The sequence below is a fragment of the Dysidea avara genome, chromosome 5 (assembly GCF_963678975.1).
Source record: "Dysidea avara chromosome 5, odDysAvar1.4, whole genome shotgun sequence".
In the NCBI taxonomy this organism is placed as follows: domain Eukaryota; kingdom Metazoa; phylum Porifera; class Demospongiae; order Dictyoceratida; family Dysideidae; genus Dysidea; species Dysidea avara.
The window spans coordinates 36,452,053-36,464,060 of NC_089276.1; the positions used below are offsets into that span (position 1 = coordinate 36,452,053).

At 38.9% G+C, this 12,008-nt stretch overlaps 1 protein-coding gene across 2 annotated transcripts in view; it reads left to right on the top strand.

Annotated features, from left to right (window-relative positions):
• Nucleotides 1-12,008, top strand: part of LOC136255409 (multiple PDZ domain protein-like) — a 32,199-nt gene that overhangs the window by 1,820 nt on the left and 18,371 nt on the right. For both annotated transcript variants that reach the window (XM_066048162.1, XM_066048163.1), the window contains exons 3-10: nucleotides 1,584-2,532; nucleotides 4,629-4,818; nucleotides 5,145-5,453; nucleotides 8,171-8,356; nucleotides 8,838-9,078; nucleotides 9,283-9,708; nucleotides 10,441-10,997; nucleotides 11,723-11,884. In XM_066048162.1, the coding sequence (XP_065904234.1) occupies nucleotides 1,584-2,532; nucleotides 4,629-4,818; nucleotides 5,145-5,453; nucleotides 8,171-8,356; nucleotides 8,838-9,078; nucleotides 9,283-9,708; nucleotides 10,441-10,997; nucleotides 11,723-11,884 (3,020 nt within the window). The remainder of the gene's footprint in view (nucleotides 1-1,583; nucleotides 2,533-4,628; nucleotides 4,819-5,144; nucleotides 5,454-8,170; nucleotides 8,357-8,837; nucleotides 9,079-9,282; nucleotides 9,709-10,440; nucleotides 10,998-11,722; nucleotides 11,885-12,008) is intronic.

The window sequence follows — 12,008 nt, forward strand, 5'->3', positions numbered from 1 at the left end:
ATGATAAAAGAATAAGTGAAGTGTGTGCGTGTGTGTGTGTTTGCAATTTTTGTGAGTGTGTCTGTTACGTCCTCACCACACAAACATTGATACTATTAAGGATTGATGGTTATATGCTTATCCGTGCCTCATATAATGCTTCATTTAATCTTTCCCATTTCCCGCTAACCCTTGACCTCAAAGCTGGTTAATGATGCTACACCATTACATGTTACACATCAGAGGAAGTTGGTCACACATCATGATTATAAGATGCGTAATTATATATCCATTTATTGCCATATATGGATATATAGCCACATGGCATTGATACTGATATTCCCCTTGTGTCACTTTCACAAGTAGCATGGATGTGTATTTGCTGCTTAGCTAGGTAAGCCATGTATTGTATATATTGGGGTAGCCAGGTTTGTAAGACCTCTGGGACACAATGGCATTTCACACACTTTCAATGTTTGGTGTTGACACTGAGGCGTTCAGGTTGAAACATTTATTTGGGATTACAAGATGTTTGATGGTGTGTAACCGTTCCCCCCTGTGGGCATATATGGTGTTTCTAATACCTATGAAACAAACAACAGCAATATTGAGTAAAATGGTTGATTGATATCGTGTCAACCTAACATATTCTTGTTAGTACTTTCTGTCCCAGGAGAGCTACATAATTGAGTCTGTAGTATACACTCAGTACTAAGTTATATGTAGTGTGTGTGTTTGTGTCTGTCTGTCTGTGTGTTATTCCATAGCAGATGATTACACTCTGCTGGTATGTTGGGTGTGTTCTCTTGATGGTTTACTCTCATGAGTCAGCAAATAATGCTGTCTGTATTGGCTTGTGTGACTGACTGACTGACTGTGTAGTGTTTACTCCAGGAGCCATTTGGTTATATGTGGGGACCACTTGAGAAATACGACATTTCTGTTTACTGACCTGCCTGATGTGGTCACCTGCAGCTGCCACTGTATTGTAAGGTCACTTATTCCACCAATGTGTAGGTTTTGTCTTCTGTTTACGCATGTTAATAGGTAACCAGATTTGGGCAGGCTTTTACAGATTAAGTCCGCATGCCCATGACTTTATACACTGCAGTTTTAATCCTCAGGACTGCTGGACAGCTGTCGTTGCACATGCTTGCATAACTCTTTAATGAGGATCGGTGATGTGTCCCTCTCCCTCACTGTATCATATTACTAGTATTGTTGATACCACTACATCACTGATAGTGTAATGGGAGCTGTGAGGACCCTCACACAATACCATACTGCATGCTTTGTAAATTAGATCATTTGTATTGTGGATACTTGCATGCATGTGTGCGTGTGAGATAGAGAGAGTGTGTGCATGCATATGTGTAGAGAAGTGTGTGTGTGTGTTAGTACTTGCATACCTAAATGTGTTGCTTCACACATGTAGTATGTTAGTATTGCTGTGAGTAATAGTATACAGTGATGTTATAATTGAAGCCTCATAAATGCCTAAATATAGACACTTGATCCATATTGGTATGTCTCTAAGATACTCGATATCAATATAAATCATATTGGTAGTGATTACTGCTATATCTTGTGTCTCTTATCTGCAGATAAAGAGAGAGCATTACGTCTGCTAAAACAATATCGTGATAGACTAACTGGCATTGGGGATGTGCACTATTTGGAAGAATTAGCTTTTCTTATTCAGACTTTTGAGAGTCCAGTGTTTGGACAATTGTTACGGACAGCTGCTGCAGCTACAACACAAACAACAGACAGTAGTAGTAGTGCAGAACCTTCGGAGACAAGTTTAAGTCATCGTGGTGGCTTAAAACCTAATGGAAGTGTTGTGGCAAATGAGCCAAGCACGTCAGCCAACATTGATGCAGCTAGTAACGCTCGGAGTAGAAAAGACAAACATTCTGTACCAAGTAGTAAGAGACAGCAGACTGCTAATGGTGTACCACAACAATTTGACAGACTTACTGCTCCAATGTCAAGTGTCATGAGTAGCCCAGGAAGTAGCAGTACCTCTAGTAAGGAAGTAACAGCTAGTGCCCAACCAGTTGCTCCCCCTAGTTATGGTTTCTACTTGTTATCTGGCTCATCACAAGTGTCAAACACAGACAGCTGGGGGAGTATTGATCTTCCGATGGGGGATGATAGGCCTCTAGATTTTGAGGACCATCACATGCAGAATCCATTGACCATCACTACTTCATTAAAACAACCACCTGTACCTGCTGTACTCTCCCCCTTGTCCCAGGTTCCTTCTTCTAATAAAAGCTCATCAAGTTCAGTGTCTGTAAAGAGTAGTACAACAGTTAGTGACTCTGTTAAAGGACTATCATCAGATTTATCTTCAAGTGTTCAAGTTACGCCAGTCTCTAAGTCAGCTGCTGGTGTTGCTAAGGAGAAGAAGACAGAACATTTATTAACTGTTACTCTAAACAAAGGCAAGGAGGGGCTGGGATTTAGTGTGGTTGGCCTGACAACAGAGCACAAAGGTGACCTCGGTATATATGTTCAGGAAATCCAAAAAGGCGGACTAGCTGATAAGTAAGTTGACATTTTTGTATGATTACTGTAAATGTTTGCTATTTGAGAAAGAGTTCTTTATTCCTAAAACATATAATTTCTAAGTTGTGGCTAAAGTATAGAAATTTAAATTATACACACAAAACGTGCAGGGCATGTTTGTAGCAATTTAGCTGGTTAGTAGGTACCAATGATGACCAGTGTGGACGGGACATAGCAACTGTAGTACTGTATATATCATTTAAATCAAGTTTTTAGAAGTGCTATTGTTTACAAAGATATGTGTGATTTTACTGTTCTATGTCATTACACTCTGAAAACAAGCACATGATTGTTACTACATAGTTAACTTCTCTACATACAACATGTTTAAAGTTAAGTGGAGCTTGATATTGATAAGGCATATTCTGGCTTGCTATCGTATAGAATAACCTAATTAAGTAAGGCATTTATATTATGGCCACTTAATGAAGCAGAGCAGGGTACCTAGAAAAGGTGGGGAGATGCGGTACTGAGCTATCCTGGTTATATATAAATGAACCATATCGTAATTTTAATTTGTGGTTGTTAGCTGTACATGAGCCATGGAAATTGACTGCGCTGTTGTAACTTGCTTCGTCGTATTGTAGGTGATCCTTGAAGCAAGACTACATTATTATTGTATGCACTAGATTTATTTTTGTTTTGTAGTAATGTTACGTTAAATTTTCATGCATTGAAGATTGCTTATTGGGAAATTTTTATTATATTAATAAATTCACTAGCAAGTTAAAAGTCAAATATTTAACATCAAATTTTAACGTCAAGTTTTAACTAGAACCATTGTGACCAAGCCGGCCACTATGTAGCAATGGCAGATATTTACTGTGACTGGGATGCTGTATGTTAAGAGTTAAAGCACCGCCGCACGTGTGTATGGAAAATACAGTACGAGGGTGTGTGTCGAGAGGCTAATACAGCATGAGGCGAAGCCAAGTGCTGTATTTGCCTCGAGACACCCCCGAGTACTGTATTTTTCGTACACACAAGCAAGGCGGTGCTTTAAGTGTTATATTGTACTTCCTGGTCGTGTCTGGCCCGGAGCTATTTTCTCTAGTACTCAAACCGCTGCAGTTTTCGGTGATAAGGATATCAGTAAGTGGTCATATAATCTATTTCTAGTCGTAGAACAAACTAAGAGGATTGGTTTGGCTAGGTTTACAATGTCATGCACGTGATCAATCATGCTGTCTTAGTGGAGTTGTATTTAAAAGCTTCGTGATCAGACCATTAGTAAGTGTTTATACAATCTATTCTTAGCCATACAACGAACTCTAGAATTAGTTTGGTGATTTACAGTGTGTTGTTTGCGTAACATTCCACAAATATATTCTCCACATAACTGTACTGTATTTGCCCAATTAGCTGCATAGCTGTACTGTATGACTCATACAGTACAGTTATGCAGTTGATTAGTACTGTATGGACAATACGATACGCGGCATCGCTTTGATCCTCCCACGCAAAGTACAATATAGTATAATGTGGCAGGTAATTGTGGCTATGAGTAGGTATCCCTTAAAATTTCATACTCTTGACCTAGTCATAGTGTGTATAGATTGTCTGTGCAACTATGAATATGTGTTTGAATTCTGTTCCATGGGAAAAAATATTTGAGTTATTCAATTAATGCTCCCATGCTTATGTTTTCAGATATTTTCCAAAAATTTGATGGTCAATATGAGATTGAGCCTTGCCAAGTTTTGAGGCTATGAAGGAATGCAGCAAACGAACAGCCAGTAATTTGAGTAGAGATTTGATACTTTGTGGCCTTACCTTCCAAATTAAGGATTCAATACAAAGGACATCCATATAATAAGGGAAAAGAGTTGACACTGTTGCCTCCATATCGTTTTAACCTCAGTAGGGGGAAACCCATCGCAATAATACAAGGTTGTGTGTTGCTGGGGGATTGAGTCATCACTGGAATTTTTCTGTGCATTCAACAGTTTTGATATCAAAATTCTGAACCTCCAGGTTCCAGCCTTCCCACAACTCCCTGCATAGTGTAGCACTTACAGCAATAGAAAGAATCTGTTTTAATGAAGTGATCTCACTCATTGTATTTCTTCCTGTAGGAGTGGTAAGCTGTGTAAAGGTGACCAGATACTCAGTATTAATGGCCGGTCTCTGGCTGGGATGTCTCACAATGCTGCCATCAAGCTCCTACAGAAAGCCAAGGGGTCGGTGGAATTGAAAATCATACGAACTATGACTTCTGTCCCTTCTCCTGAACTTCATCCTATTGATTTGGCTGTGGATGATAAGGTAAAGCGTGTATGTACATTTGTTGTGGAACTATGCTGAAGTGGCTTTTTAGTAATTTCAGGGGTATAAATGTGTGTGTGTATGCTAATATGAATGGGAACATGGACAAATGTCCTAATATTCAAGATGTCCTTATTGGTGAGGTGTCCTGATAATCATTTACATTTCAAGGTGTTTTCTTTGAGTGGCTCCACAGCAGCATGTGGGTTTGTGATGTGCTTGTATCTGTACTTATGCTGAAGGAAGTACGTGAAGTAAATTATTTAGCTTTTTGCTTACTCAGGCTTGTTTTAACTTGCATATAATCAGGAGTATTTGTTATTTAGCGTCAATGTAGGAGACAGATAGAAACCATTACTTTGAAGAAGGAAGGGAAAGGGTTTGGATTTGGAATCATATCTGGCAAGAAAGGCGGGGGAGTTGACATTTGTAAGATAGCAGATGGCACTCCAGCTGCCCGGGACGGACGGCTCCAGGTCAACGACCACTTGTTGCAGATCAACAATCAAAATGCTACGAGCATGACAGCTGATGATGTCATGAAGATACTGAAGGGAACAAAATCCTCTGTAAAGTTGGTTGTAGCTAGAATGGTGACTGGAGAACAACCACAAGAGGTGTTGATGGCTAATGAGGTACGTATATCTATCTTCTGTGCAATATCCGTCTGTCTCTGTGTAGTATGTGTCTGTCAGTACGTGTGTAATGCATTGTTCTCTATATACTAGTGTAGTAACTACACGTCTGTCTGCTTGTTTGGCCGGACCGTTTTGCTTGTGTGCTTAGCCATGTGTTCAGTCAGTTATGGGGTCAACTACATTTTCAAGTACCCTCATTAGTAAAGTTCAAGTACCCTCATTAGTAAAGTTCAGGTACCAAGTAGTCTGTTAGCTAAAGTACAAACACACATAAACTCTTCTAGTGTTTCAAGTGGGTACTTGACCCCACTCAATGCTCAATACATATAGGGACATACAATACAAGCTTTGATTCCAAGTGTATTCAGTGTTGCTTTGTGAATTTTGTGGGGGCGTTAATGTACATGCTTTCCTTTCAGTAGCGATAGTGATCTTTGTCTTTGTGGATTTGCTTGATTATGGTAGCACCAGACAGAGGCCACCCAGATGTACAACTATGACCTCACAATAGCACAGCTTTGCAGTACTGTATGATTTGCATAATTTTTTTAATAACACTTTTACGTATTCAAAGAACAAAACACATTAACCAAAAGGCAATAGCGTAAGGTTTTTAAATGTAACCACTTCACATTGTTGCCAGTCTGCAAGTAGGCATCCAAAGTAATCTTGATTTATTGTTTGTGTGCATGAATCTGTACAGGTACTGTTTAAAACTTGTCTGGAATTTCAAATTTTTTGAGCCAAAAACAAAGCTGCATGACTCCACAATGAAGTCTCTGTTTATGCGACTATGGCAATACTTTTCCTAACCAGTTTCAGATACTGTATTTACTGAAGGATTTTTTTTTCCATCTATGCATACTTTAACTTAAACATGCTTTTTTTTTAAATTTTGAAGAAAAGACTACTCAGCTGCTTTTCGGCAGTTTGTATGTTATAATGTCCTTTCCTGCACTTCCGTGCTGGACATCATGATAATCAAGATATTTGGTTGGTCCCAAGGTGTCCCTATTAAACAGGTGCCACTGTATATAGTGTGGTTTGTCTTTATGACTTGTTATGTGTGTTATAGCTGGAGTAATCTTATCTGATAGTTATGATAACAGTTCACCACGCCTGTGCTACTTTAGTATCAGGAAGACCACATGATTAATAGTTTGTTGTTATCAAAACACTCCATGGTTGGCTGGTTTGGCTTCTATTGGGGATTGTTACAGACAAGAAAAATAAACACGTTATTAATTGTGTGTACTGAACTGTGTGTGATCTATACTACTGCAAATCTACTGACATGCGAGACACACATTATTGTGTGTGTGTTGTAATACAATGTGGGGTTTTATATAGTGTTGTTTTAGTAAGGACTTTTAGTTATAGTCATGGTCAGTTTCGTCACTACTTTTAGTTTTGGTTATAGTAATCTTTCTTAATTCCTTTTAGTTATTGATTTAGTTATGTTTATATTCTCTGTGTTGTATAGTTATAGTTTTAGTTAAAAGTATGAAATCTTTTATTTAGTTGTACATAAGAAAATCTTTTGGTTTTAGTTATCTTTCCTTAGTTTTAGATTTAGTTTTGGTAAATTATTCTGTTGTTTTTTAGTTATAGATTTAGTTTTAGTTATAATAATGGATTTGCTTTTAGTTATAGTTTTAGTTAACTAAAATATATTTGTCTTACTAAAAGTACTTTTAGTATATGTTAAAGCATAGCTGCGAGTGCTATATGAAAAATAAAGTACGAGGCCAAGCGCCGAATACTTTATTTTCATATAGCACGAGCAAGGCTATGCTTTAAATGATTTAAGGAACTTTCTAGTCGTGTAGCTTCACCATACACTAGGACTCGTAATTAACAAGCGTTGCACGAACTATTAGCAGCCTGAACGCACACAAACTAGTTTAACAAAGTAACTCACACGTATTTCACCGTAGTCTGGCGTGGTAGACATTCATCACGTATTTTGGCTGGTTTTGCTCGCAACCCACAATCGATTTAATTGTGAGTCACATGGTGAAATATTTCCGTGATATCTCCAGGACTTGTCTGTTTACGTTAACAATCGTAACAGCAATGTTACCTTCTCCCACCCATCATCGAAGCATTTAGGTATGTCTATAAAAGCAATCCAGTGGTAGAACTCGTATTGGTTGGGGTGATTGATCACTCAGCGCGGCGAGGCTATTAGCCTTCACCGGTTTGGGTGATTAGTCGTACTGGCATGAGCCCCGCAGGCTATTATTAGCCTGCACTAGAGCACGTGGGAAACTGTGCTTTATTGCCCACAAAGAGTGCTTTATTGAACGAATAAAGCACTCTTTGCGGTGCAATAAAGTACTCTTTGTGGTCGATGAAGCTGTTGGCCGGCTGAGAGTGTACTTTATGAATTTTAAAGTACACTTTTTCTTTGATTTCGCCCACGCAAAGTTCTATAAGTTTTAGTTATAGTTAACTACAACAACACTAGTTTATATAGCCTATTTTGTTTCCTTGAGCAAGAAACTTTACTCACATTACTCCAGCTGTATCAACGGGGACCTAGTTAGTAAACGTTCACTTTCTTTATCTCGCGTAACAGGTGAAGGTTGAGTAAGTATCCACACCTTCACTTGTGAAACATTGTATAGTCTCTTGTGGGGTTACTAGTTGTTCCTCAGGAGGACTTGCCAGCACTGAATCATTCCATAGTTATCATTACACTCCCACTGTAGCCTGATGCAGAGCTGGAGAGGTTTGTTGTGGAGCTGGAGAAAGACCGTAATGGTCTTGGCATCACCATTGCTGGTCTGGAGAAGAAAGACACCGAGGAGGAACAAGGTATCTATGTCAGCAGTGTTGCTAAGGATGGGCCGGCTGGTTGTGAAGGACGTATCAAAGAGGGAGACCAAGTATTGCAGGTACAAACATACTTCTGTCAAGATTTGTTTGAACTGCTTCTCATTCTATCCAATGGGAGGGTGGCCAGCAGAATATTTTTTATATGCACACTGCACAGCTGTGTTCATTACCTACATACGCGTTATATTGTTGAAGAAACTGATTTTGTAAACCACTTGAGTGCATGATATTAAAGTAGTCCAACAACTTGTACATGTAAATGGGTTCAAGCAATTCATACATACATTCATTGATTGGGTAAACAAATCCATTGGGATCCATTAAATATGGGTTAGCATCATATTGTAGTACATTGTTTGACCTACATAAAGTTCATTATGTTATCAATGACAGTTGTGTAGTATTAGCAGTATTAGAAATGTATTAACAATCAACACTGGGTGCAGTTGACTCTCACCCAAATCCATTTATTTTCAATAAATCCTGTAAACATTCACAGAGTTATAGGTGTGATTATTCACATAATTCTCTATCTACCAGGTTGACAATATTAATCTTATTGGGTTGGAGAACATGGCAGCTGCTGCAGTGTTGAGGAATGCTGGTCACAGGGTGCGTCTTGTTATTGGTCGTCGTAGAAACCAGTTGACCCCTGACGTGCCATCATCATGTGCTAGTGGTGTGGACCTATTTGCTGCCACGGCAACCATACCTGAAAGTACCACACCTTCATCGTCAAGAGAATCTGAAAGTAGTCCAGCTGTAGATGATTCCATATATGGTATGAATAAAAGTGAAGTAGAGTTATTTTCTTTGACTTTTGTTTGAAATTTAATGAAATTTGGGAGGTGGGGGCTAGGGGGCAAGCATTAGTAATTATGTCTGTTACTTGACTTTTTTCTTCATTTTTAACATTTGTTTTGACAAGTGTTAGAAGTAATTGCCAATACTAGTAGTGCCGACATTATCTCCTTGTCCCACACAGCTGTACCACTCACTGCTGAGGAAGAAGAGAAGATCAAGAAACACTGGAGTGACATCGTTGGTAAAGACACGATTGTTGTTATTGCACAGTTCCCAAAGTTCATACCTGATACTGGACTGGGAATCAGAGTTGAAGGCCTCGTAGATCTTGATGACGATGAACAACCAATTGCTGATGGACACCATCATATAATTGAGCTAGTGCGAGAAGATGGTCCAGTACACAAGCATGGGATCTTAAAACAGGGTGACGAGATTCTAGAAGTCAATGGGACATCAATGATTAATTTGGAGTACTCTGCTGCCATAGAAGTGATCAAAGCTACTCCGCATCATGTGAGAATAGTGGCTGCTCGTCGTCATGACGTCGCATCCCCGCCACTTGGATCACCATCCAGTGAAATGTTACGACAGATTGTGTTTAAAGGTAATATGATGGTATAATATGTATGTCTGTTTGTATATATGAGCTGTCAAAGCTAGATTTTAGAGATATAAAAATTGTTTATTATTTTGTTGTTTCGACAGAAAACAATATAAAATAGTTTCTTACACTGTAACACTTATTTGTAGATAGTTTATTAGTGGCCGCCTGTTTCTCAAGGCTGCTTTTAGCGTATTTTGTAGTTTTGTTGTCTTATAATTACTTTGTGGTTTTGTTTATGTAAATAAAAACAACCCTGTCGAGATTGTTAGTCCACAGCATTTACGTAGAGGTATAGTAACCAAGTGGTTTAGTGTACAGTGAGGCTTATACAGTATGATTCGGTGTGCCTTGTAAAGTGCGCCGGGAAATTCAGCCGTGAAAGGGCTAATTAGTACATAAACATCCAGAGGTATGCTGCATGCTTTCAGCCATGATTTCAGTTTGGTATTTTCAAAGTAGCCTTGGAAAGCTATGGTGTCATCACTGAAAAGTGAAACTTGTTCAATACAAATATAGTAGTGTAACTATTACTGTTAGCAAGTGTTAATAATTGTGGAGAGGTATTGTTATCTCTTGCTGTTAGATATACAGTAAAACCTTTCTGTAATCTGACACCTTTTGTAATCCAGCAAAATAAATCTGTCATGATCCTTTTTAGCGCCAGTGAAAGTGGAATTATGGAACTTTCAGTGTGCATGTTGATGTGAGTGTTATGTGTGGGTGTTTTTTTAGGTCCACAATCATTAAAGACTTATGGAGAGACTACCAGTACTGAAGGCATCCCCACATCAGAGTCTGAGGATGATAAAAGGATGCACACACCAGAGAAGGCATCAACCTTAACTCCAACAAATGTTTCGTTATCTTCTCTCACAAGCACATCAGCAACTGATGACTTTCGGTGGAAATCTGAATTGGCACGGAGACGGGCTGAGCGAGATTCCTGGAGAAAACGACATGAGGAAGAGAAAGAAAGACTTCGTATTCGTATTGAGAAAAGTCGTCAGGATATACAGAAGCAACTACGTGAAAAAGAAGCAGAGTTTAATCGGATGCAAGAGGAGTTGGAAAGAGAACAACGTTGTCTGCAGGAGCTACAACGTGAGAAACTGGCTGCTGGCGACAGCTCAGCATTTGACATCCCTCTTTCATACAAAAGCTACTTTGATGAGTTTGGCTCCTCTCCAACTTGGGACCAGTTATTGTCCAATCATCGTAAACAACAGCAACAACAACGTGGAGTATCACATGACCTGGTCACGCCCACTGAAGACATCACAAGAGTATCGGTAAGCAAAGATTGTTATGATGTGGAGTAGTTCTTGTTCTGTGGGTTTGTAATGGGGTATGGTTCTTCATTAGTATGTTACCTTATAGTGGGTATTTTGTCAGAGATTTTTAAATGGGGCCACAAATCTCTGTGTGCTAGAAGACTGAAATTTTTTTATTGCCTTGAAAAGCCTTTTCTTGAACCCTTCTACTTAATTCTTTTGTAATGTTTTGTGGTACTCAAATATAGTATCATGGAGATATACACTTGCTGGGCATAGTAAATATTGTTGAGGTTTCCACTGAGTAGCTATAACTGTTTGGTCTGATTGGCATGTATTTTGTCCTTCAAAATGAGCTAAGGAATATATTAACTGTTAGTACTTAATTTGGGACCTTGACAGATGTGTCCTTTATAAACAGGTTGTACACTATTCACCGGTGTCCTTCATGGACTCGATTGTGGACACGCCTTTTTGGCATGTTACCATCAGTAAATGATATTGTATTGGCAAATTTTTCAGTTACAGCTATGCAATACATTAGAGTTGTATTCTTATAATCAAACCATGCATTTGGTACAATAGAATGTGATCTACTCTAATAGAACATACACTTTCATTGTCTACAATACCGTAATAGAGCAGTCAGTTCCATGTACAATGTGTATTGTATACCAGCTATGTGAGCATTTGTCAATGGATTCCACAGACATTAATTTTGCTTCTGTGTTTCTTCTGTGCAGGATTCAGAGTTGGGTTTTGGTACAGACAGCAGTGATGATGACTCATCTAGTCCAGAAATGCCGTCCCCCATCCCACCCTCCACCAAATGGTGCTACACCCCTACTGATGTCACACTCTACAAGGGCTCCAGAGGACTGGGCTTCACCATATTGAACTTTTTGGTGAGTTTTGATTAGTAAGCTGTGCTGAGTATATCTTTCACTAGAAAAATTATGTTTTTTTTTTATCTACAGTTCACAAAGAACGTTATTGTAAGTGTGTATTGACTGCTCAATAGCTGGCAGA